At 40.1% G+C, this 26,472-nt stretch overlaps 1 protein-coding gene across 1 annotated transcript in view; it reads left to right on the forward strand.

Moving 5' to 3' along the window:
- Positions 1 to 26,472, forward strand: part of PCCA (propionyl-CoA carboxylase subunit alpha) — a 302,331-nt gene that overhangs the window by 68,141 nt on the left and 207,718 nt on the right. The window contains exon 7 of the mRNA XM_059832438.1: positions 23,276 to 23,407. Within this exon, the coding sequence (XP_059688421.1) occupies positions 23,276 to 23,407 (132 nt within the window). The remainder of the gene's footprint in view (positions 1 to 23,275; positions 23,408 to 26,472) is intronic.

A 26,472-nucleotide genomic window follows, 5' to 3' on the forward strand; every position in this document is an offset into this window, starting at 1 on the left:
TTTACAGATGCTTAGACAAATTCTTGTGCAAGAAATGCTTGGAGTGGAAGACTTGAGTCCAATGAGATTTAGAATTTGACAAAAGTATATTCAAGTAACTGTTTATGAAGAGTGGATAAAGGGCACTGAATTCTGTTACCATATAGGCTAGCTCTGCCTCTCTACTATACCTATACCAAAAAGTGTGTACGATGAGGAATTGATGTTTTATCTACAAGATTTTATTATATTTCAGATGTTAATATTATGTTAGATTGTGTAGTAGATTATAGTTGTACATTTTTTTACAACAGCTTTTTTGTATTTAGTTACTTCCAACTATACAAAACACTTTTCTAGTCATTTCAGTGCTTGATAACTTCAGGGTTCATTGCCCCTGTACATTTTTCAAATTATTAGCTTCCTAATGCATACAGCTTTAATTTACCCCCTACTGATAGCCTTAAATGGTTTTTCAAGAATTTTGAGAGTGGACTACTATAGTTGTATTTCAGTGTTGGTCTTGACTGACATAGAATTTCTTAAGTAGCCTCCACAATTAAAGGGATGGGAGGTTAAAACAGCTCCTATGGCAAGAAGCTAAAGATTCTCTTGAAAATAAATTGGTACTTGGTTTCCTAGAGTGTTTTTGCTCTGCTTATTTCTGGTGATTTGCCTGTTGCTTTTGTGAGTGCTTTTCCTCTTGAATGTAACTTAAATGTGTTAAGTGCAGTATCTGTTCTTCTAATGTCAAATACTTAATGCTAAAACATTTGCTTTTGTTTAAAAAATAAAAGATAAAAATCTGACACACTGATACCTTGCAGCACAAAAAAATCCAAAGGGATAGCTTAAAGAATTGAGTACAGATATTTTATCCACGAAAGTGGTGTTACTACATATTTGCTTATAATGTTCTGAATATAATTCAGGCTATTGTTTTAGCTCTAAGTGCCAGAAAACTGCCGAACTGTTTTTCTTTTCTTACAATTTGAATTTTCTATTACAGCCTAAAATTGAAGTGGTAAGGGTAAAGTATCTGCAATATGTTCTTGCGTGAACTGAAGTCTATACCACTTTGAATTGTTTAGCATTCTGCCACGTTTCACTGGAAAAAGTATTATTCATAAGGACTTCAACACCAGGCATTCTTCTTGCAGTTAAACCCAAATGTTATCTTCCCCTCTCCCCCTTGAGTCCATTTTCTGTTTTTTTTCTTTTTTTTTTCCCAGTTTCTGACTACTGTATGATTTATAACTACACAAATCTGTTTTCATAGTTGATGTTCCACAGGACTGGAGACTAGGAAATCTGTGGCCAAAATTTAAAACCAGGTAAAGATCAGCAGAAGAGTAGGGGAAAAAAATAGACCAAGCCAGCCAACGTCCCACCCCCTGCAAAGTTCTTGTCTGTGTATTAAGATTCCCGTCCAGCTAACATCTGTAAATTAAGTGCAGGAATGGTTTGCTACTAAATGCATGACGCCATGAATGAAATATTTGTAGTGCCAGGTTTTCTGAATGTCATGTAATGGCACATCAATCTTGATACACAATTCTATAAAAATGCAGTCATTGCAACTGTGTCTAAAAAGTAGTGAAAGAAAACAGAGCCTTTTTGAGTGATAAAGTATTATTCCCTTTTAAGGAGTTTCTATTGTAACGTGTTTGTTTCTTGCTCTGTTACAGTGCAATAAAATCTGATGATTGGATTCCATTCTAGGAATGACAAACCTTCCTAAAATATTTGGACAGAAAAGCTACTAGAGGGATAAGTTAGAGGAGTTGAAATGGAGATGGAACTTTGCAATAGAAAAAGCTAGATAATGATTAGATTTCAGCATGGATAAATAAAACTTTGTAGCCTGTGTTCCTGTGATAATTGAATACCATTGTTAAAAGGAGTGAAGTAAAATAATTAATGTTAGTAATAAGAGTTAAATTTAACTTCTGCTTACTCTCCTATTTGATTATAAGATACGTGTTTTGATCTTGTATTCCCATAAATGAGAAGATGGCTGGAGTTTGGCCTTTGTTACTGTCTTATAGCCTGAAGTTTCACATGCACATTGGACAATATTCTGAAGATTACAGTCAAAACTATAGGTATCATTTTAATGTAGTAACTTTATGTTAATTCTGCCAAAACTGAGATTGATCAGGTATGCTGTACAATTGCATACTACAGAAACCTGAACCTGAGTCTTAAAATTGTCACAAAGCTCTGGGATGATGAATTCAAGGTGGACTTTGGAGCAGTTATTTTTTTTAAAGAATGGAAAATAACTGAGATTTTCTTCAGTAGTCAGGAAAGGAAATGCTGTTAGGCATCAAGCAGTTGGTATGCCTTGTTGCTTTTTTGAATTGAGCACTTTAAAGGAATTTAGCATTCAGCTACATTATCTGCATAGTAGTAGGCAACAGTGGAGGCACTTTCTTAAAACAAAGATCCAGTGTGATCTTCAGGGGATTTTGAAACTCTGCTCAAATGTGTCATGGTGATTTTAAAAAAAAAAAAAGTCTGACCTGTTTATATACTGTAACTTTCCATTACTAAGGCAGCTGGCATTTGCTGGATAATAGTGTTGTTTCTGTACAACAGTTAAGGGTCTTAATTCTCCATGTCGTTTTTAAAACTTTAACTGGCTATTAGAAAGTATGTGTGGAGATCCATATACTCCTCTATGGATTACAAAGGCATATCATAATATGTACAAATGAGATATGTATGCAGACCAAGAAAAAAGCGTTTAATATAGGAAGCATTGTCAAATTAATTTTTCTTCCGAGATTAAAACCATGGGTTCCAGAATTCCTGTGGAATTGGAGCTCCATATGAGTGAGTAAAATAGAAGCTGTCCTTTCACCAATGTGTTCAGTTTGCTCATGAAAAGGTGTGATAAATGGGCCAATGAAAGAATCATCATAAGACAGGAAAAGTGTAAAATACCTATAAAAATATGTATGCTTACATAAATTGGTTGAAATATAATACATTGGAAAAAGAACTTGAGATCTATAGAGTGAATGCAGTTCTAATTTTGTAAACAGCAAGAACTTTTGTATGAACCATTCATACATCTGCAGTGAACAGATTTGCTCTTTGCACAAAGATTGCTATACGTGTTTTCTGATGTAATGCTGCAGAATAAATATCAGTGAAAACATAGTCCTGGAGCTGAACAAAAAGTTGCCTGACAGAGCAAAGATAGAAACAACTAGATTGTAACACCAGCCATATTTTTGACTGTTCAGCGCTTAAATGACACTCAATTTTTTTATTTTTAGTATTAATGATGGATGTTGCAGAGTATAGTAAATGTAATTATATTACAGTATCACTAATGTCTGTTGACTTTATCTGTATTAGATCAGAATCCAAAGAACCTAATTATGCTCACTAAATCCCCGTTGTGCTAGATGTCATATGCATATATGTAATGAAAAGCTGGTTTATGCCTTTTTCCCCTCCTTCCAATTCTGTTAGCATTTCAAGGAAAATAAAAGTGAGTAAGCTAAAAGTAAATGGGGAAGAAAAGCCTGGGGCTCTAAATGGGGAAACCTTAATCCCTTTACCCACAAAAAAATTTCAACCCCCACCATTCTTTTGAAAATGGAGAAATGCAAGCAGTCCTTGTGGCCAGGCAAAGCAGTATTCAAAGATATGGGCATTTCTCTCCTCTTTTCCAAGTTACTTGTCAAGCTTCTCCAATAGGAAGTCTTGTGCACTGTATTTACGGTAACTTTTCAGCAGAAACGTTGTTTAAAATGTGAGCAACAAAGGGTAAGAGCTTTCTAACTTTAAATAGTTGAATATTTATGATGCAATATAAGCTTAAGAGACTACTTAATGTAGCTTTTATTTTGTTTTTTTTAAGGGATAAGCTCTTGATGTTAATTCATAAACCCCTACAGCATTAGGGACCCTTGTATCTGGCCTGTAGTCCTTAAAATTAGAGGGTATAGTTGCCTGGGAAAGAGTGACAGTATTGGTCTTGGTTTCTGTATTTTTGGAACTTCCTATACATAATATTTTTGAATTCTTTTGAAGTGTATTTATATTCAGAGTGAAAAATATTATTTATTCTAGACATGAGTTAATGAGTTCCTTATTCTTACATTTCTTTCATGGATTGAAAATCTTGGGAACCAGGATCTTTGTTTATTCTTCCAAAAAAATTGTGCATCTTAAGCACCAGCTCTAATTCATAAGCTGTTTTCTGTATGTGACTGTCTTCTGTCAGATTAGCTCATTTTCTAGTATATCTGGTATCTCTAGCTCTCTGGTCAGTACTCATTTAGTTTTGATTTTTGTTTTTGAATTTCTCATTTGTTGGAGAGATGATGAGCATCAGTTTACAGAGATGCTAATAAATACACTCTTCAGATTGCGTTTTTTGTTCAAAAATATACACAGACTGAAATTTTGGCACAGGGAAGGAATAAATTTAACTTGCCTCTGAGCAGTTGATGAAATCCTGTATTAGGGTAATGTAGAAAGATCATCGTGGCACCACGTTTAAAGTAACGAAGTGTTTCTCACTAGAAGTGGTGATTCTTATTTGTTTTAAAACTTTGCTAAGCTAATCTTTTATATTCAGAATATGCTTACTTTGCATCCATTCGAGACGTTTTGTATGTCAAGTTTCAGTGAAGATTCAGGTAGTTCCTTAAGGGTGAGGCTTGGGGAAGGAGTTCTGCAGAAATGTTTTTCAGCAAGCTTGTCAAAATCTCTAATTTGGAGCAGATCCCTCTCACCTTTCACCTGCTGAAAGGCATCCTTGTTTGGGAACTGGGAAAAGATAATTACCTTTAGCAAGCGATTACCAGGCAGTGTTAATCATTCTAGATATTTCAATGAGGGGACCATTTACTTTTTAGGAGGATGGTATAGCGCTTGCATGGCAAATTCCTTTCTGTTCTAGCTTTTCTTCCTCCTGGGACACTACAGCTCCTGCTGTAGCTCATGCTGCCAGTGGTACCTGGGTTGCTCCTGCAAAGCAAGGAATGGGAGCTGTAATACCCTCTTCCGTCTTGTGGATATTTGTGCAAAGGTGCAGTTTCGCAATCTCCATAAGCTAAAGTTTTTTCCTGCTGTTGTAAGGAGATGTTGGCCCTGGTCACGTGTTCCTGCCACCTCCTGTGTGCTGGGACTATACTATTTATGTAGTCATCTACAGCAAGCTTAAAAGTAATCCAGAAAGAGAAGCTAGTGCTAGCACCAGCAAAATGTAGTGGACTAGGTGTGAAAAATGAAAAGCCTAGAGGTCAGGACCCCACTCTTTTGTGGCAGAATATACGCTAGATCGACTTCGTTATCATGGTACAGCACTTCTAGCCTTTGGCAATTACATTTCCTATCCATTCCCTCTTTGGCTGAGCCTGTCAGATCAAGCCTTTTGCTACTACCTGTTGTATTGTTAGCAGGTGACCACAAGGATGTTGAAGGGACTTTGAGGCTTTAAAATCAGGTTTTCGTGTGTTACAGCATATTGGGGTTAGAGTTGCTCTGGCATCCTGCATTTGTTCCCTGTGCACATTTGTGCTGTGATGCAGTTCTCAGTTACTAATGTTGTGGTCTCTCTTTGTCTCATTGCTTCTCTTCTTGGGTGCGGGAGGCAGGTGGTGAGCGAGGTGGCAGATTCTGAAAAGGTGTGTTTAAGGCAATTTGTCTCAACCAGGATGTGTCCATTACAGATGTCCTATACAATGTTGATGGGTATAAAAAAAAAAAAAACAGGATAAGAAACTTTTTGGTGTATTTGATGCTCCAGATAAAGTTATGAAGTCACTTTGTTTAAATGTAGTCTTTCGTAAATACCCATTGTTGCTTTTTCATGGCTAATATCTCAGAGTATATTCAACCTTTAAGGATTTTAAGGAGCACCGTCTAGTTGCACGTACTGTTCAACATCCGATGCCTGAGTGAAAATATAGTTTGCTAAGAATTTCCAAGTGATTCTAGCCTCCAGTAATTAGAGGTTGAACTTCTGGAATTTCTGTTGCATTTCACCATTTTCGTGTAACTTACCTGAAATACTTAAATAGAAAAAGTTTTTGAGGGTGCTGTGATCTTATTTACCATCTCAAGCACTCCTGAGACATCAGTTTGCATGAAAAAAAAAGGTAGTTGATAGTTGACTAGTCTCTGCACCCAAGGGTGCTGAGGGAGCTGGCGGAGGAGCTTGCCAAGCCGCTCTCCATCATTTATCAACAGTCCTGGTCAACGGGGGAGGTCCCGGATGACTGGAGGCTTGCCAACGTGACGCCCATCTACAAGAAGGGTCGGAAGGAGGATCCGGGGAACTACAGGCCTGTCAGCCTGACCTCGGTGCCGGGGAAGGTTATGGAGAGGCTCATCTTGAGGGCGCTCACGGGACATGTGCAGGTTACCCAAGGGATCAGGCCAAGCCAGCACGGGTTCATGAAAGGCAGGTCCTGCTTGACCAACCTGATCTCCTTCTATGACCAGGTGACCCGCCTAGTGGATGAGGGGAAGGCTGTTGATGTTGTCTACCTGGACTTCAGCAAAGCCTTTGACACTGTTCCCCACAGTATTCTCCTAGAGAAGCTGGCGACTCGTGGTTTAGACAGGTACACTCTTCGCTGGGTAAAAAACTGGCTGGATGGCCGAGCCCAGAGGGTTGTGGTGAATGGGGTGAAATCCAGCTGGCGGCCGGTCACAAGCGGAGTCCCCCAGGGCTCGGTTTTGGGACCGGTCTTGTTTAATGTCTTCATTGATGATCTGGATGAGGGGATAGAGTGCTCCCTCAGCAAGTTTGCAGACGACACCAAGTTGGGAGGGAGTGTTGATCTGCTTGAGGGTAGGAAGGCTCTGCAGAGGGATCTGGACAGGCTGGATCGATGGGCTGAGGCCAACCGGATGAAGTTCAATAAGGCCAAGTGCCGGGTTCTACACTTTGGCCACAACAACCCCAGGCAACGCTACAGGCTTGGGGATGAGTGGCTGGAAAGTTCCCCTGCAGAAAAGGACCTGGGGGTGTTGATCGACAGCCGGCTGAATATGAGCCAGCAGTGTGCCCAGGTGGCCAAGAAGGCCAACGGCATCCTGGCTTGTATCAGAAATGGTGTGGCCAGCAGGAGTAGGGAGGTGATCATGCCTCTGTACTCGGCTCTGGTGAGGCCGCACCTCGAATACTGTGTTCAGTTTTGGGCCCCTCACTACAAGAAGGACATTGAGGTGCTGGAGCGTGTCCAGAGAAGGGCGACGAAGCTGGTGAGGGGTCTGGAACACAAGTCTTATGAGGAGCGGCTGAGGGAGCTGGGGTTGTTTAGCCTGGAGAAGAGGAGGCTGAGTGGAGACCTTATCGCTCTCTACAACTACCTGAAAGGGGGTTGCAGAGAGGTGGGTGTTGGTCTCTTCTCCCAAGTGACTAGTGACAGGACTAGAGGAAATGGCCTCAAGTTGCGCCAGGGGAGGTTCAGGCTGGATATTAGGAAAAAGTTCTTCACTGAGAGAGTGGTGAAACACTGGAATAGGCTGCCCAGGGAGGTGGTAGAGTCACCCTCCCTGGAGGTATTCAAGGAGCGTGTGGACGTGGCATTGTGGGATGTAGCTTGATGGACATGGTGCTGTGTGGTGTTGGGTGGGTTGTGGCTTGTTATTGTTGTTGTGTGGCGTGGGTTTTGTGTGTTGTGTTTTTTTTTTTTTTTCCTTTTGTGGGTTTTTTGATGTTGTGTGTTTTTTTTCTTTTTTTTTTTTTTTTTTTTTTCCCCCAGGTTGGACTCGATGATCTTACAGGTCTTTTCCAACCGTACTGATTCTGTGATTCTGTGCTTACCCAAGTTTCCCTCTCCCCTTGCCATTTCTGTGGGGATGTTTGAAAAGAAGTATCAACTTTTCAGAAAGATTGCCATCATTTAATGGACTGATTTCCTCTACAGGCTAAAATTTTAAAATTTAGGCCCTCATCCTGCAACTGTTTAAGCATGCTTAATTTCAAGCATGTGCTTATTTACAGGATCCAGATTTGTTTGTCTAATTACTTTATAGCACAAGTGAAGCCAGACTGTCCAGCTCTCAGGCCCATCTGTTGGGAGGGGGAGAGGGAGGGAGGAACTTGATTGTGTATGTTCCAAAAAACTGTTCCACCCTTAGCCACCAGATGAAATTTATCATTCAGATCCAGAGGCAGTGGTATTCAGGAACGCATGGTAGATATTTTTGTCATAGTACGTTATCCTGAGTTCAGAATGATTGTGGTTCATAGGGAGCAGGGCCACAAAGGGATCTCATGGATTGGTTCATTATAAGTGCCTATAAGTTCTCTAATACTACGTATTGATACATATTATTGACTTGTTTTATTTATGACACTGAGATAGTGAGAGGTTGTTATCCCAAAGCTGTAGCATTGAGTGTTGTAATACTGCTATTCCATCACATTTTGTTCAATAGACTTAAATATGCCCAATTCCACTGTTATTTCCTCATGCTAGCCAAGAAGTATAATATAAAAGTTTCAAACTATCTTAAAAGTATGTGTGTAATATTTAGCGGTGTTTATGAACACATGTAGTTCTTTGTTTTTATTTTTAAACTGAAGGCAAAGGGCCAAGTCTGCTTGTTTGATTCATGCAAGAATATGTGAGAGAAAGAACAGGGCTTGGTGGAAAATCCGGGTTTGTATATACAAGTCTCATTACTTAAAGATAACAGAAAAATATTACTCCTAATTTTATTGAGTTTGACTACAAAAGTACATGAGCCTTTTTTCTTAATTTTATTAGGACAGCCCAATCATAACCATCTCTGCCCATAATATCTAATGTAAACTTCATGTAAGTTTAGCATAAATAGAAATTGGAGGGAGAGCTATGTAAGTAGCAAAGACTGTTGACTGTTAGAACATACAGAAAAAACTCAGAATTTTCTTAGAACATTTTCCAAAGGGGGGAAAAAAAAAAAAATCAATGAATTTCTCATTTGCTTAAATGCAGTGTATTTGACTTCTCTCAGTGGGCAGCTGTAAGAACTAGTTATCTTTCATTACAGGATAATTAGTCCACTGTTTTCTCCAAGGAACTACGTGTAAGATGTTCTTATTTAAAACTTCTATTAGTAATACTACTACATGCATCCTTTTACAAATAAATACTGAAGGAGATAAGACAGTAGTGCTTAACAGAAATCTGTGAAGTGGTATCTTTTACTATGGCTGTGTTGTCTGATGTTGTTATCCCGTATGTACACTAGTGCTTGCTCAACTGATGAGAGGGCATCACAGAAATACTACTTTACCATCCTCCCTCCCTCAGACTGTAGCTGCTTCTCCCAAGTGTTTCCATACCAGTGCTGGGGTAGGGAGTTCCCTCTTGTTCCTGCTTGCCCCCAGCTGTGTCTTCCCAGCCCTGTGCTGCATCCTGTGGTGGCCTCCTAATGTAACTGGATGAGCTTGTCTTTCAGAGATGGGAACCTTTGTATGGGATTTTTTTGTTTTAAAACAATTATTTCATTGATCTAATGGGTATCGCTTTTGTCTGCAAACTAAAGGAACAGCATACTTTAGTACAGAGGTAGAAATAAATGGCTAGACAGCAGCACCGCCAGTTATTAGAGAAGAAAGATCAGTGTGACCAGGCTCTACTTCCTCTTAAAGAAATGGGTGCTGTGAGATTCAGTAGGAAGATCCATATCCCCTTATCTCAGACAATCTAAGAAGGTCTTGTTTTATCTTTTAACAGCAAGGATTGTGCCAAGTTCTCTGTACTATTGGTTGCTGTAACCCTCCTCACCTGGCCAGAGATAATCTTCCTGATAGTCTTCACTTAGGGCTATGGAGTAGATGAGTTTGCAAGGAATCTCCGAAGACCTAGACCCTCTCTCAAAGCAGGATCAGCTGCAACAGGTTGCTTAGGGCCATGTCCAGTTGAATTTGGAATATCTTCAAGAATGGAAGCTCCCCAGCCTCTCGGGGCTAACCATTCCTGTGTTTGACCACCTTCTTCCAGTATTCCTTGCCATTATAGATTGCAGCCGCCTCCTGTGTCAGTTGTCTCATTACCATTGCCAAGACAATACCTCTGTAACCCACAGTCTTAATGACTCTCTGCCACAGGCATCTCTGGCCACAAATGTAATTTTCAGTCATCCTGCCTCATTCAGTCCTGCCTATACCTTTTCTGCACACTTTGCCCTGTGTACTCCATCACATGTGTGGTGACAGTGTATTTGTTGACCATTGTCACTACTGCTCCTGTCCCTTCTAGGGACTGTCCCTCAAAATCCTCTAAGCACCCCTTGCCTCTTTAGCTATTTTTAGCTGATATGGTTCCCAGACTGATGGCTGTGCAACTGTGCAGGTACTGCTTGTGGTGCAAGAGGCAGGAGGAATTGAGACCTGGGGTGGGAGTACTGTCTTTATGGGTCACTACTCTGTGACAGTTTACTATGACCTGTGGGGCAGCATCCTGTCCTGGGGGTTTTATAATGGCTTTAATCTTGAGCAACTGTTGCTCCAGTCCTATCCTTCTGTATTGGGTTTGCGTGGCAGCGCTTTGGTAGCAGGGGGGGCTACAGGGGTGGCTTCTGCGAGAAGCTGCTAGAAGCTTCTCCTATGTCTGATAGACCCAATGCCAGCCGACTCCAAGACGGATCTGCCACTGGCTAAGGCTGAGCTAATCAGCAACAGTGGTAGCGCCTCTGTGATAACATATTTAAGAAGGGGAAAAAAACCGGGAAGGGGCAGCCGGAGAAGAGAGGAGTGAGAATATGTGAGAGAAACAACTCTGCAGACACCAAGGTCAGTGAAGAAGGAGGGGGAGGAGAGGCTCCAGGCGCTGGAGCAGAGATTCCCCTGCAGCCCGTGGTGAAGACCATGGTGAAGCAGGTTGTCCCCCTGCAGCCCATGGAGGTCCACGGTGGAGCAGATATTCACCTGCAGCCCGTGGAGGACCCCACGCTGGAGCAGGTGGATGCCTGAAGGAGGCTGTGATCCTGTGGGAAGCCCATGCTGGAGCAGGCTCCTGGCAGGACCTGTGGAGCCGTGGAGAGAGGAGCCCACGCTGGAGCAGGTTTGCTGGCAGGGCTTGCGATCCCGCGGGGGACCCACGCTGGAGCAGTCTGTTCCTGAAGGACTGCACCCCATGGAACGGACCCATGCTGGAGCAGTTCGTGAAGAACTGCAGCCCGTGGGAAGAACCCGCGTTGGAGAAGTTCGTGGAGAACTGTCTCCTGTGGGAGGGACCCCACGCTGGAGCAGGGGAAGAGTGTGAGGAGGAAGGAGTGGCAGAAACAACGTGTGATGAACTGACCGCAACCCCCATTCCCCGTCCCCCTGCGCCGCTCGGGGGGAGAGGTAGAAAATCGGGAGTGAAGTTGAGCCCGGGAAGAAGGGAGGGGTGGGGGGAAGGTGTTGTTTTTTTAAGATTTGGTTTTACTTCTCATTATCCTACTCTGGTTTTGATTGGTAATAAATTAAACTAATTTCCCCAAGTCAAGTCTGTTTTGCCCATGATGGTAGTTGGTGAGTGATCTCCCTATGTCCTTATCTTGACCTATGAGCCTTTTCCTTATATTTTCTCTCTCCTGTCCAGCTGAGGAAGGGGAGTGAGTGAGCAGCTGTGTGGTGATTAGTCCGGCTGGGCTTAAACCACGACACCTTCCTTTACTTGTGTGGTTTTATTTAGTAACTGCAGGGTCAGTATATGGTGGCTTTGGTAGAAGACAGTGTGTTGGTTCAGTGAATTAAACCTGGTTTGGGGGGGAAAAGCAAGCTAACCCACAAACAAATGTGTGCACATGCACTTTTTTGTTGCTGATGTGATTGATTTACTGCTTGTTTAGCTCTCAACTAATGTTTATTGATGTGACTGACAGATTGATATTTATTTTTGAATAAATATGCCTATTTACCATATGATGTTTTTTGAATATCAGAAATTAAATCTAGTGCTGTTTAATGTCTCTCTTGTGGGGAAAATAACTCCCGTTTACTAACAAGATGCAGACGCTTCCAGTTTTCTGAAGTGAACTCACTGGTCTGCTCTGCATCTTGTAGTGTAGTTTCTGGCATCTTTATAAACTCTCTCTGAAGGTCTTCAGAAACAGTCTTTATCAAATGTTTGAGGATGGCTAATCTACTGAAGAAGTACCACCTTGTCTGGATACCAGTGATGGCAGCTATGTGGCAGGAAGTAAATTAGTAGCCTTCATGGGAGGACAGGGAGGATCCTAAACTACACCAACCAGCTGAGAAATGGAGCTGTAGGTGGGAAGAATGGAGTTATCAGGATTAGAATTTGGTCAGGCCAGTGGGCTTAACAGCCTTGTTTTTATGAAGAGTGTTGCTTATTCAGTGACTTTGTCTTTTACAGTGTTTGAGAAATGACACTTTTCAATGTAATTGTGTGCTTCGCTCAACTCTGTTCTTAGTATGCAGAGCGGTTATTAGGAAAGTGAATCTAGCGTCACTTATCTTCCTGGCTATCAATACCAGGGTTCCTGATGCTTATAGCTCATCAGTAAATGCAGGGTGGTGTGAGCTTGGACAGTCATCTTAAGTTTTAATTTGATTTCTGAATATGCAGTGTAAATATAATGATGGTCACCTAACTTTGAAAGCATTGTAGAATGTCTGGAGAAATACCAGACAGATTTTTTCTACATTAGTTTTTTCTCTCCAGGTTCTGATTTTATTATTAAGTGTTCTTTTGCAGGCATACAATTAATATCCTTTGACTGCAAGCTCAAAGTAACATCTCAATAATACAGTGCTAATTTTTTATTACTTGTTGACTTCTAAATGTATTCTCATGTCCTCCCCCTGTCTTCCTCCTGCCCCCCCCCCCCCCCGCCCCAAAAAACACAAGCTAAGGCATTGCAAAGTGCACTTACTAATCAGGCTATAAGGTTGTGTTCCATATTCATTTGCAAAGCTTCACATACATCTGTAGGACAGGACAAATAGTATGGCTATATAAAGAATGTCTTGTGCCTATGTATTTTTTTCATCTGCTCCAACATTCAGGTTTTTGAACTCTTTATGTAATTCTGTTTGTCTTCCCTACCGAACTTTCAGTTTGATAGTTTGATATAGAAAATTTTGTATATGTCATAAATGGGTCCTTGTAATGTGAGGTATTGGTTTGGCTAGAAGGATGCTCCCCTGTTTCTCCCTCTCATCATTCTGTCATGCTTTTTTTCTCCATGAGTGCCTGGTTTTCATTTAGAGTAACGTATATTTTGTGTTAAACATCTCATTGAGTGTTCTCTGCCAAGCTGAAGACTTTTCTTCCAGACTGAAAGCCAAATGGCCTAGAAAATAGAGTGCTGCTAACTTTCTCTACTGCATTCAGTACAGTAACTCCAAGTGCTTTTTTTCACTCCAAACAAATTAAAAATACCATGTAGATTGAATCCTAATTTTAAAAAATGTTGTCGGTTAGGAGATCGAGTACTCTTGAAGAATAAATTGTAGTTAGCTGTATTCTGAACTAAAGTAGCTTAATAGTGTTGTTTGGCTATTTGACTGTGGCTCACATTTATTCTTTAATTGAGAAGAAGTAGTACTATGTAGCACACCAAGCAAGGAATTTTTCTTACCTTACTAACATGTTCAGGCTGGCTTTGTGCAACACTGGCAGGTTACGTTTTTAAACTAAGAGTTTGTATTACCGATTAAACAAATGCTGCTTTTATATCAGGCAAAATCTTGTGTGGTCATGCAACTGATAGAACTTTTTTGTGTTGTATGAAAAATGAAATGGTCTTCATGAGGCTAGATGATTGGGAAGACTAAGATTACACTTGTTAGTGTTTGCCACTTCCTTTGTGCATACCTGATTTCTTCTCTTTATCTTCGTGTAATCAGCAGCTATATCCATTTCCAGGATCTAATTGAACCTAATGAAGAAAGAGGTTGGGCTGTTAAGCTTCCACATTCTCTACTCTTTGTGCTGCTCCTGGTGCTAAGAAGAGATGAGTTAACATAAACCTGAGTAGGCTGTTTAACCTTCTTTCTCTTCTGGAAATGTAGATGCAATAACATTTGCAGCTGAAAAGGCTCATTCGCAGTTTCTAATGTTTAAGGATGCAAATGAAGCATTTTGTCTTTTCTGTCGCCTGGAGGTGTTAAGCAAGGAAACAGAAAGAGGTTTCTAGGATTAGTTCCACAGATTTCTTTTATCATGTAAAAATCAAGGGTGGTTTCAATGCCACGACGTGAAGAAAAGCAATATGGAAACCATCCAGGGAAAATTCTTAAGTTTCATTTGTTTCTCCCTAAAATTTTCTGGATATTCATGACTACTGATACAGTCGAATACTCAAACTTTTTGCAGCACAGCAGGGCTAAGTTCCTGTGCATTGAGTGGTATGTGTGGGGGCAATGTTCTATAGGTGACGAAGCAATTCATTGTTGACAGTGGCATGTCATACAAACTACTGTATGTTCAAGTTTTATAGTTTGTATTTGAGAAATGCTTCTAAAAACTTGGATAACTATTTGGGTTCTGGACAAAGACATAAAATAATACGTAGACCATCTAAAAGCTTTAAACTGTTTTAAAGTGAAATTATCAAGTAAAACTTCAGCTTGACGATCAGATCCAAAGTGAAAACTTCTAAGTATAGAGCCCCAGAGGTACTTTTTGTTCTTTTCAGTGTCTTGTATCTTTGAATCCTTGGAAGAAGCTTCTTTTGCACTTCTTTTCACTTGCAAAGGTATGACTCGGAGCTGAATACCATTTTTTTTTTTCCCACTTAGAAGTATAGTAGACACTATGAAGTGTTTGGTTAATGAAACCTTTTAATTTTAAAATTCAGAATTGAATGAATGCAAGCATATTTACCCTTTATACATATAGTCTGTGAGTTCACAACTTGTTAAGGAAGATGTTTACAGATTGCTCTGGTTCTTACAGTTTTGACTTTGTACACTTATCACTTCTGTGGTATTAAAGAGGACATGACTTTAATGTTTATTTAAAAGCTATTTTCTAAGCAGCTTTTGTGCTTAAGGTGGTGCTGACTATATCTAGATTTATTCTTGGTGCTCCCTGGTGTATATGCAGGAGGTCATGCACCTTTTGTGAGAGGTGCACACTTTTTTGGGACAGTGGAGTTAAGTAGCCTTAGATTGTGTTTATACTGGTTCAGCAACTGTGCCTTTTGTTTAAGCTGAGCTTTAGAGTAGTTTAACAGATTGATTTCTCTTCCTACCCCCAAATATTTGAATATACATATACTAAATTTTGAAAAACAGAAATATGCTTATCTCTCTACATATAATATATAGCTATATGCTCTTCCTGCATTCTATTCCTAGCCTGCTTTAGAGGAGGTGTATTTGGGGCTTGGATAAGGCCCATTTTCATTTGGTCCTTCAGAAGTTTGTCTGGTCATACTGATGGAAATGAAATACCGTACAAGATTTTTCTGGTAACTGATTAATTTATTTTCATAGCTTTCTGCAGAGTTTAAACTATACTTTAGAGGCCAGTGTGAACAGATTCACACCAGGATTAAATAAATCGGATATATTTCTTAGAAAAATGGCTTAAAGGGAATTTGTTAACACATCTCCTTCCCTATGCCAGAGCTTAAACATGGAAACTGGTGCATGTGTTGGTTTATTTCCAAGTAAATTAGTGTATTCTGGTTTTCAGTTTTTTAGTATTGCTGCCCAACAATAATCTTTTTTCTTAAGGTAGTGGTTGTGAAAATGCTTTAGTGTTCTGTAATTTCAGTTTTGAGACAAACTTCTTGCAGCTGTGTTCAATTTCAGGCAAGGCTTTTTCATTCTGCTAGCTTTTTCCTTCCTAAAGACACACTTCTAATGTATCACTTTCTTTTACAGTATGTACTCCTATTTGAGACAGTGAGTACAGATATTTAAAATGGCACAGTATAGTGTCACAGGTGGTGACATAGCTTTCATGGTGGGTCTGGCTTCTAAAATGCAGTGTGTTTTGGAGCTAAGTAAGTTTTTTATTTCGAAGTAGAACTTGGAACAAGCAATGAGGTCTGGCAGGCTGGGCAGCACAGTTCACCACCACCACCACCTCCTTCCTTCCTCTAGCAAGTTGCATTGGGCTCTGTCACTTTCCCAATCACCAATGAACATTTTACTTCCCAGGTTAGTTGCTATCACTGTCTACCTGCCTGCTGCTTAGGCAACTCAAGGTGATTGTAATACTCCATCTTCCCAAACCCTCAAACAAAAGAAAAGCCAGACCTTCAGAAAGAACTACAGTAGCCTAAGGCAGGTGTAGTCAGAGAAAAGCAGGATGCTACAGCCCTTCCTCCTCTAGCTTATTTATCTATCTGCTTATATCACATACCACATTTGCTTAGGAGGTGCTATGCTGTTCTGTTGGAAGCCTGTACAGAAAGAAGGTTGTAGTTTGCTTTTCTTCAGCATGGCTCTTTTTTTAAAAAAAACTTGTTCTAATGAAGGATGCTACTGTACCTCTAAGTGTTGTCTTTTCTGTCTTGTGTGTGTATATAAAAATGTGTGCGTATACTGAAGATCTTCTGGCTTCAGAAGTTCTCCTTATTTCATTCTAAACAAGATTGGAGAAACTCTTGTTTGCTGAACTGCTGGAGTGTTACTACTTTTGGTGATCCATGACAATACCTAGGCATGTTGCTGTTTCAAGCCTTTTCCAGCTTAAAGTAAGTCTGTATAGGATGAAATTCTCTATTTGTTAATACTGAATTTACAGGTTGATGCCTGGGCAGATCATTGGCCACTCCTGTATATGGTCTTTATTCTGAGCCTTCAGGATAGCAGCAACAGGGTCCAGTTGTTTGAGCTGATAGGTTGTTTCTGTGCATCTGGCAGAAAGCTTTAAGGCATTCTTTCACCTCCACCATTTTCTGTTGTGGAACATTTTATCAGTTCAGTATTTCCTAGGTTATTGAGTGGATGCTTCTTATAATATATTCTTACAGTATATTTCTTAGGGGGATTCCTTCCCAGTGTTGAATGGACAGTTCCTGTATTGCAAGGTGATCTGTTATGTCCCCACCTCTTTCAACAGATGTCAGTGTGCCTGGTTGTTTTTTTTTTTTTTCTTCTGGTTGGACTCCTGAGTCTTGTCTATCTTTGGATGTTTCATCTGGCCACTTCAACTGGATTTTTCTGTTCTGCTTGGTTATTTTCTAGGTTGTTTAAACCACTGTTGGACCTTTCTTTTGCTGCCAGCTCTGCTTCTCAGGCCTGTATTTAGCCTGTGTAACTTAAAGGCTTTTGAGCCCAGCTAGCTATTACAGTCATCCTTCAGCTGTCCTTATCTGCTTTGCTTTGTATGTGGCTGCAGACAGCTGCATGTACAAGTCTGTTTCATTCTGGTGAGCTATGAGTCCCTGTTGTAGATGGGAGACAGTATTTGTGGAAGATTCTAATTTTTCTGGAACTCTGATACTGTTTGATTACCAGACTACTTTTGCCTCTTCCCTTCCCCATTGGGTCTGCCTTCTCGACTGGCTGTGTGTCAAGAGGGCAGAAAAATTAATGCGGTCGTTCCCCAGTACAACAGTGAAAGAATTCATCAACTGCATGCAAGTATTTAATGGAAACCTTTTCCAGATTTTCCTGTGAAGAAAACTGGAGGGTTGGGACAAATCCCCTCTGAAAACCAGACCCTATGATAACAGTTTCTACTGGAGTTCTTATCTGTGGACCTTCCTTCATAAGCTCATTCACCAATAAGTTCTTGAGTAAGTGTGGTAAGTTGTTACCACCCTTGCTGATCTTGCTGTTACCTCACTGCAACACGATCTTGCTTTCGCTTCTCTTCTGCCCCTAAATTATTCCACTACTCGACAGTACATGTCAAAGAGCTGGTTCAAGGAGTGGTTTTGATGCTTTGAACCTCAGCCATTCTGTGATTAAAACAGGGCTCCTCAGAGAAGCAACAACATGCTTTATTTTAAAACAAACCTTAAAACAGAAATGCAGACTCAAACACAAAAGCAGGCTGATATGGCAGCATGCGGTCCCCACTTCTGCCCACCTGAGAGTTGAGGATGTACCTTCCCCAAAAGATGGTTCTTGTTCCCAGTTGCATGCTCCAGCAGCTTATGTGGTCCTTCCTCCAATGCCTGTTAAGCTTCTCTGTTTAGCTAATTTTAACTCAGGAAAGCAATGGAAAACACTTCTCACAAAAAAACCCCTAGGCCATTGTCTGTCATTTGGTCAGCTACGTCAACTGAGGAGTGCCAGAGCCTGCCTTAGAGAATGGGGATAGATAGGACTGTGGGAAGGGATGTGCAGGAGAGGAAGGAGAGAGAATGGGGGGAAGAGCAACCCGGTTGGCTCAGTTGCTTCTTTGGTCACTCCTGACAGACTGCAGGCTCTGAGCCTACCCAGCTAGCGGTTGGGGTTAAGCCCTTTTCTTCTGAGTGAATTATGGTTACTGCCTTCCGATAAGTAGCACCCTGAGTCTGAGTAATCTTGAAAGCATCACATGTAAGTCTGAGTTTGAGAACATACTATCTGATGGCTGTATGCAGCAGGTTGTTTGGCTTGTCCTGTAAATTTCATGAGCTTGTTTAAAATCAGCTGTGTTTAGGCAGGAAGGTTTATATTCAATAAGGTAGAGCAGCTACAGTTGCTCCTGAGATCCCCATCCTCTCAGCCATTTCTTCCTCAGAGATGGGAAACATTTTCCTACAACTAGCCATTTCAGGTACCAGGGAACGAACAAGCACAAAGCCTTCATTATTGCATTGCTTCTGTGTGGTAAGATAATTATAGGGGCTGTTGCACCTGGAAGCAGCTGGGCACTTGGAGTGTGTTTTGCCAGATCAGTGTGGGGTGAGTGGGAAGAATCCCCTCACCGAATGATCCTGAAAGAGAAAACAGAAGATTCTTGATAGCCGTGGTTTTTGTATGTGGCATACCTCCTTGTTGGTTGGAGCTGCTCATGTTAAGCTGGTGTTATGTGCAGATTCAAATGTCCTGGCTTGGATGAGGACACCAAAAAGTGTGTTTAATTGTCCATAACGAAAAGACAGAGGAAAAGTTTTAATATCACTTGTTTTGTTTAAAGCTGGGTTGGAACTGTTCAGTCATTTCCTGGAGTGCTGAGAGGCCTGGCAGTGAGTTGCCTGGTGTGCCACATATTCATAAGCCTACAGAAGAGTGTATGTTGCCAAGGGAGCTAGTGTGTATGAAAGTTTATTATGCAGTTTTCCCTTTTTCATGCTTTTTGTCCTTAGTTCTGCTTATGCCGTCACTGAGGATGAATCCACTACTGACTGTATAATACAGTAATTGTGAACCTCTGCATTCATAATTTCCAGGAGGCAATGTGAAGGAATCTCCTCTTCTAGGATCAGTCTCTTCAGTTACCTGAGGTCCGCAAGAGTTTATCAGTTGGACAGGTTCTTTCCAAACATTGGGAGGATGGCGATTTATGCTAGCATAGGTCTGTTTGGCCCACTCTGTACCCAGAGCACTCAGACATAGTTGACAGACTGCAAAGGTCACATATAGCTCAACCACAGACTTCCCAAATGGATTTTCCAAATCTTGCCTTTGCTCGTCCTACTTTGACATTGTTTATTTTTTGCTATATTTGGCGTCCTGTGTTGCCTGAGTGTAGAATAAGGCTTTTGTCTGGCTTAAGGAAAAAAAAAACAGGGAAGAGAGAATGAGCTGCTTGCAATTCTTAAGGCACTACAATTAAACCAACTATTGCTGCTCTCAAAAATAGAGGGGTCTTGAAAACTCTTCAATATCTACTTCTTAGTCAAAGAAAGAACTAACTTTCTTAGCATGGAATGTATCCTGAAATTGTTCTTTTATAAAATACTCCTTATTGTTTGTCTGTACCTTTGACTATGCAAAGTAGAGCAGTGATGCATAGGTATCATAGGTATGTTTCTAAAGAAAGTGCTGGTGCAGGTTTATGGTGAAACTTGGTATGTTCCCTGCAGCCAGATAATTAGTCTTCAAGGCTGGAGTACGCTGCTGAATGTATGGAGGAGTAACAAACTTTTGGAAGAACTTGCTTGATACGCAGTGTGTAAGCTTGTGTATGTACAGCAGAGGTTCTAGGGGCTTGCTGCTACACTGGCAAATCTGTGTGTGGATAGCACTGAAGGTTTTTCTTGCAGTTTTACCACTTCTGTGTGTTTCATAAACTAAGGATGCTAATGGATGAGTGCTGATAAATCTTTGTGGGGGCTGAAGATGTTACCGCCACATTCTTTCTTATGGTCTATTTTGGTGTTTTCAGTATCAGGCACTAGAGTTTTGAACAGGTCATTTAGTATGTTATGTGTGAGTATTGGCAATGAAGGAGCTGGGGCACTTCTCTGGTGATGAGCTGACAAGCTTTGGCAGAAAGCTTGAGCAAGCATCTTTGGGTGACAGGGTCTTAAATTACTGTAGCAAGACTGGCAAGAGTTTGTCCAGTAGTGCCTTAAGCTGACAGTCTTTTTTGTGAGCTTAGCTAAATTTAGTTGCAAGTTATGTCAGACAATGTACACCTTTTCTGTGTAAAAGATGGTTTGACGTATTGGCTGGAAACCAGTGGATCCCCCTTGGTTTGTTAACTTATTTTTCATTTAAGGTTATTACAACAGGCAGAGTTAATGTGATTTCAGGTATCTTCTGATATCACTTTGAATTAAACTATTTTGTTTCAGACTTTATTGCTGGGATGTCATGACTACCCCAATTGACTAACTATATAGGAGACTAGCTGGTGGTACTAAGCTGCTGCTTGTTCACAAATGAAGAGCAGTTCTGTGTAAGGTACAAAGGTGCAAAGTGGTTAAAGCCAAGAGGTGCATGCGTAGACAATTCTGGACGTTAAAAGTATACATTAAAAGAAAACACAAAGATGTAGGTTGCATCCAGTCATATTTGTATTAGAGTAATGTGAATCTGCTGCACATAATCTGGTACTTACTTTTTAATAAGTATTGGTTGTATCCGCATGCAATATTACAGCTCAACAAGATACACCTAACAAATACACCGCATGCAGCAGATTTATTTCTTGAAATGGCCTGGAGTGTTCCTTCTCAGGTGGTTCATGAATCTCTCCTGAACAGTGCTGTCCTCTTCTTATCCAACTACCCGCTTGGACAGGAGTAGGTAATGAACTGGGCATTTTGAAAGTCTATGCCACAAGGTAGCGAGAAGAGACAGTAAGTCAAGCAAGATGTCCCCTATGTGCCTTTCACTGGAAAGCAAAAGTTTTGGACTCGCTATCTTGATGACCCCTGGAGATATCATGTGTTTGATGGTAGGCCTTGAGAAGAGAGTGGGGAGATGAAACAATATATGGTGAAGTTGGAAGTGGCATTGACCAGGATGCAAATGCCAATGTTATGGCAGAAACTGCAGAAACAAAGTATTTCCAGGTTAGGAGCAATATAAGAGGGACAGCATAATCTCCAGTTGCCAAGTATGTAAGTGAACCTTTTCCACAAAACTTATTTGAGATTGGAATACTGTCTGATGACAGAAGGGAAGTCTGCTCTACCTCCAGTTGTATGCAGGCACCTATTTAAAACTCTCTTAATACGAGGGAATGAAGTATCAGTTTCCAGGTTGCAATCTGCTGTTGTTTCTGAAAAGGTCAGCTCCAAACTTTGTGTCACTATGATTTCAAACATCAACTCCTTGCTTCTTGTTTCCCTTCTCCTTTAAAAAGTGAATTCCTTTAGTGTTCAGATCCTTTGGCACTGTAATAGTAATAGATGTGTACCCTTGTGGTGGTCTTCCTATCCCTTGCTCCCTCCTATTGCAGTCTTCCCCACTTTCTGAGACAGCTGTTCATCAAATCAGTATTACGGAGTTGCTGAGCTAATAAGCTTACTGTAGTAGAGAAGAGGTGGGCTGAGATAAAAACCCAGATGGTTCATTGTGAGTTGAAGCTAACAAGCCTTTGATGTAGCTAAACTGATGCTCTGCATTTGGTTTGGGTGTCTTTGCACTGAGCTTCCTAGTGTGTCTGTAATACCTATCTGGTCTTTTCTGTTATCTGTAGCACCCTGTTAGCTAGGATGATAGGAAGCTGTCTATGCAGAGCTACTGCTGTTACACTCTTCTGCTAGTGAGCTGTTGACGGTGAAAACAGTGACTCCCAAGCATGTTGGGAGCTCTCAGCTCCTATAAGATCATGAATATGAGGACATTGTTCCCCAGCTTAAACGTATTTTTTTCTATGTCTGTTCTGTGGTCGTGTACTGCCATCACATAAATACACAAAGCTTCAGCAAATTACTTTTTATTGTTAGTGACTATAACTATCTAGCAACCCTAACATATGTGTGCAGCACAAGTGTATGTCAGAAAGACAAAATATTAAGACACAAATTCTGATATAAGAAATTGAATGTTTGCCATTGTGTTAGTGTTGGCATTAAGTAAACTGCCCATTGGCTGGAAGCAAGTTGTTTTTTAAGCATTTTACAGGTGTCTTAGAATTGGGGGGGAATTAATGAAACATAAAAAAATTGTGCAATGCTTGTATGCTTTTTCTTTTGATGTTTTTTTTTCTGTGGTACAAAATATGTTAAATTGCCTGAAACATGCATGTACTCACTGATGCATCAGTAACTTTCAGTGAAACGGTTCTGATAAAATTGCCTTTTAGCTCTGTATAGTACTGACCCTGGAGAGGTTTGGAAAAATGTCTGTGTACTTGATCACTGGAGTCTTTCGCTAGCATAGAGAAACAGGAGGGGGAAAAATGCAATTCAGTGTTCTACCTATGTAGTGAAGTATTGAAGTATTTTATGTTAACCTATTTCCACATTAGTACTGGAAAAGAGAGTTGCCTGAAAGAACTGGGGAAACATTAGTTCAGTTATTACCTTATTTAGAAGCTCTTTAAATACGTTGAGTTAAGAGAATGCACTTTCATTTTGAAGTTTCACCAAGGTTTGTTTTTAGGAATGCATAATGGAATTTTCAACTGCACTACAGTTTAGCAAGCATATATTTGTAAATCACTTGCTGCTATTTCAATGATGAGTTAACTAGCCTCTGTTTTCTCAAGGGACAGTTCTAACTTTCAAGCTGGAGTATTTCCATTTTAAGCTATCTTTCTTTGGCCTGGCTTTGATTTATACAAGTGCTAATTATAGAGGCTTTGAATCTGTGTGTATACATGGTTTCACAAGGTCATACACATTTTTAATGAACTGGCTGAAATGCTCCTTATATTGCTAGGTTGTTATATAAAGATCACTGTCTTCTAAACATTGCTTCATTAATCAGTTCAAAAAGAGAAAAAAATTAACAGCAATACCTGTGTAAAGCTGATTTTTAGTTTCATCTCCTAAAGGTGTATCTTCATTGTCTTTGCAGGCATCAGAAGGTGTCACCTTCATTGGACCTGACACACATGCTATTCAAGCTATGGGAGACAAGATTGAAAGCAAATTATTAGCCAAGAATGCAAAGGTCAACACAATCCCTGGCTTTGATGGAGTAGTCAAGGTAAGAAATCATTTTAATTACTGTCTGCCCACTGTAGGAACAGTGTCTAAGTCGAAGTAAACCTATTGAAGGTCTGATGCAGAATGTAATTATAATTTCAACTTCTTTTTCAATGAGATGTAATTAAAAATGGGGTACAGATTTTTACTATCAAGAGAGATTTGGAGAAGAAGAGAAAGTCCTTCATAATAAGTCATGTATTAAGGACTGCTTCTATGGAGTCTCTTAAAAAGTTTTGCTTAAATTTAACATGAAGGCAGGTAAATGTGTTAAATATTAGGCGTAGATTCGGCTATCTGTGCATGTCTACGTTTCTCAGGTCTCTTTCTTGTTGGCCAAGATCTTGACAGCCCTAAGTTAATGGTGAATTTTGTTACACTGTATGAAGTTTCCATTTTACAGTCTGTGCTGATGGTGTAGATTTCCATGTGTTACAAAACTCTGAGGGTGGGGGTAAGTTGGTGGCTCTTTGTCGGAATCTACAGATAGTATTCTTCCTGGGGTTTTAGTAGGAATGATTTCTGACAGTTTTCTAAAAATATTTTGGTTGTTTCTTTGTATTTTGTAAGGTGAAATAAAGTAGTCTTGGTTTTGGTTTATTTTCTGCTATAGTGATTAAGTATTGGGCTCTTATAAGCTTTCTTCTGTGTCTTTATTGTCTGTGTTAATGTAGGTAAATAAGCTTTTTTCCTTTAAGTGTGTACAACGAATGTTTTAAAACTTTGGTGTATTATAAAAGGTTGACCTCCTGGACTGATGTTTTTATGCTTGACGTGTCAAGTTAGATTTTTTTTTTTTCCCCCCAGATAAAATTTGAGTAAAACTTTGAGTTGCAGAAAAAAAGTGAGAAGTTTGTTTCAACAACACTTTAATGTAGTTGAAGGGAAAGCTTTTCAGGTTTTATTTATGACGATTGACCTCTGATCATCATAAATCTTATTTACATGACGAAATAGGAAATGTCAAGATAATTGGGAACAACCGAATATACTGATGGAATGCAGACTGTATTTTAAGGAGCAACATATATCAGGGCAGTGGTCTTCAGCATCACGTCAGCTAAGTTGGATTTTAAACTCTGTTAGGAGGGAAAAATCCAAACCCAACTAAGTGAGAAAGGTGAACAGAGTGCAAAGGGGCTACGGCTCCACAAACTTATCTGTTCTGATGAAGATGCCTGGAGAACTTGGCTAGTGAGAGAGAACGACAAAATCATGAAATAGCTGAAGTCAAAATGCACAAGAGAACTCTTCAGTACTTGTGATGGAAATGCCTGGTGCGTGTAATGCCTGGCAGTGGGATATGCTGCAACAGGTGAAAGTGCAAAGAATTGTTTCTCTTCTGGAGGGCTCCATATGAGTGTTAGGCTGGCATTTGTGGCAATGCTGAAGTCTGGCAGTGATAAATTGAACGTAGCATTCCTTCAGGTTTTTGTTAAATGTTTTAGCAGTCCTTTAGCACTCATAAGATTTAACAGCAGCCAAGCTATTGTGCGTAAGATCCTCTGTCTGATATCCTGTATATTCTTCTAGAGGTCCTGAAAATAACTTCTAGAAAAACATTTGATTAAGAGATAACTTCAGATTAATCATCTTAACCCCACAGAACTTTTCCTAATGCAGAATCAAATACTAAAAATGCTGGTTTTATCACTGTATCAAGTTAAAACTTATGTAGGGGTCTGTTGTTACGCTAATATAAAGAAACAAACCTGGCAAAGTAGGATAGCGATTAATGAACAGATAGCCATATAATTAGTGAAACTGAGCTACTTACCTGTATGCACTTGTTTCTGAGACCTTTAATTGAACAGTTTTTTGACAATTATCTGAAGTTCCTGACACAAAATGGAAGAACGTAAGTGATCTGGTTGGCAGTCGGCTATATGCAACGATAGTCTTAACGCCAGATGAACTGGAATGTAGGACTGAGTTGACAACTCCAATCCTCAGCTATTGAAAGGAACTATGCAGTAGTTGCTTAATCATGAAGTGTCCATATCATATTAATATCGCATACCTTGGCCTTGCACTAGTTCTGATTATCTGAAGAGTGTTGATGAAAAAGAACATGAGATTTAAAAAACCCTGTAGTGTACCCACCAAATAAGAAAAAGGAGAGTCCACGGACATTGCCAGTGTTGTAGTTTCCATCAGAAAGGGGGGATGAAAATTTTAGGTTAACCAGTGCTTTAGTTACCAGTTCAACGAAATAAAACTTCTGATAATTGATATTCTCATCCTTGCTGTGGATCTAAATATGTGCCTGTGTTTGTCCTCTGATCCCCTTCCTATGATAATGTGTCTTTTGCTCAGATGAATACTTGAGCAATTAGGTTATACAGGATGCCTGATCTCTGGTTAGAGCTTGATGTACTATTTTGCCAATTCAGACTAAGATAGGAAAGGCAAAACTGTGTGATACAATTAGAAGAGCAACATACAAGGAATTGGAGACTGTATAGGATTTCTGCCATTCTGTGGGAGACCTGTTTTGGTCACAGAGTTATGAAGCTTTCAAAATCTTTGAGGGCTCTTTTTCTTGAGAAATAATTTTTTTAAAGGTCCTAGGAAGGACTTAAGTGTCTGCTTGATACTTGAGTTGATTAGAGGTGGCTTCATCCTTATAGTGGAGTCTAATAAAGCTGGAAGAAAACTGCATTCATGCCTCTGACAATGCTGGAAGTTGAGAAAGATCAGTTGCACATATTCTTTGTGGATGAATAGTTAAAGCAAACATAGAGTAACAACTTCTAGTGCTTCATTATTCAACTCAGGACTGCACTGAAAATCTTTGTTGCTTGAAGAGTTGTCTTTATCCAGCACTTGTTAAATAGCACTTGTTAAATAGTGCTGCAGATACATAGGTCCTTCATGAATAAAGGATAAGTGTTTTCCCTCTCTTATTTATGTTGCTTAGCACTTACACATAGTAGACACTGGAGCTGTTAACTTTTGTAATAACATCTTGGAGAAGTTGCATGCAGAAAAATTCCCACTGAGTAGAAATTAAATTAGAAATTTAAGAGAAGGAAGCCCTTCAACTGTATACTTAAGGACCTGGAA

This window comes from Gavia stellata, chromosome 1 (genome assembly GCF_030936135.1).
Source record: "Gavia stellata isolate bGavSte3 chromosome 1, bGavSte3.hap2, whole genome shotgun sequence".
Lineage (NCBI taxonomy): Eukaryota > Metazoa > Chordata > Aves > Gaviiformes > Gaviidae > Gavia > Gavia stellata.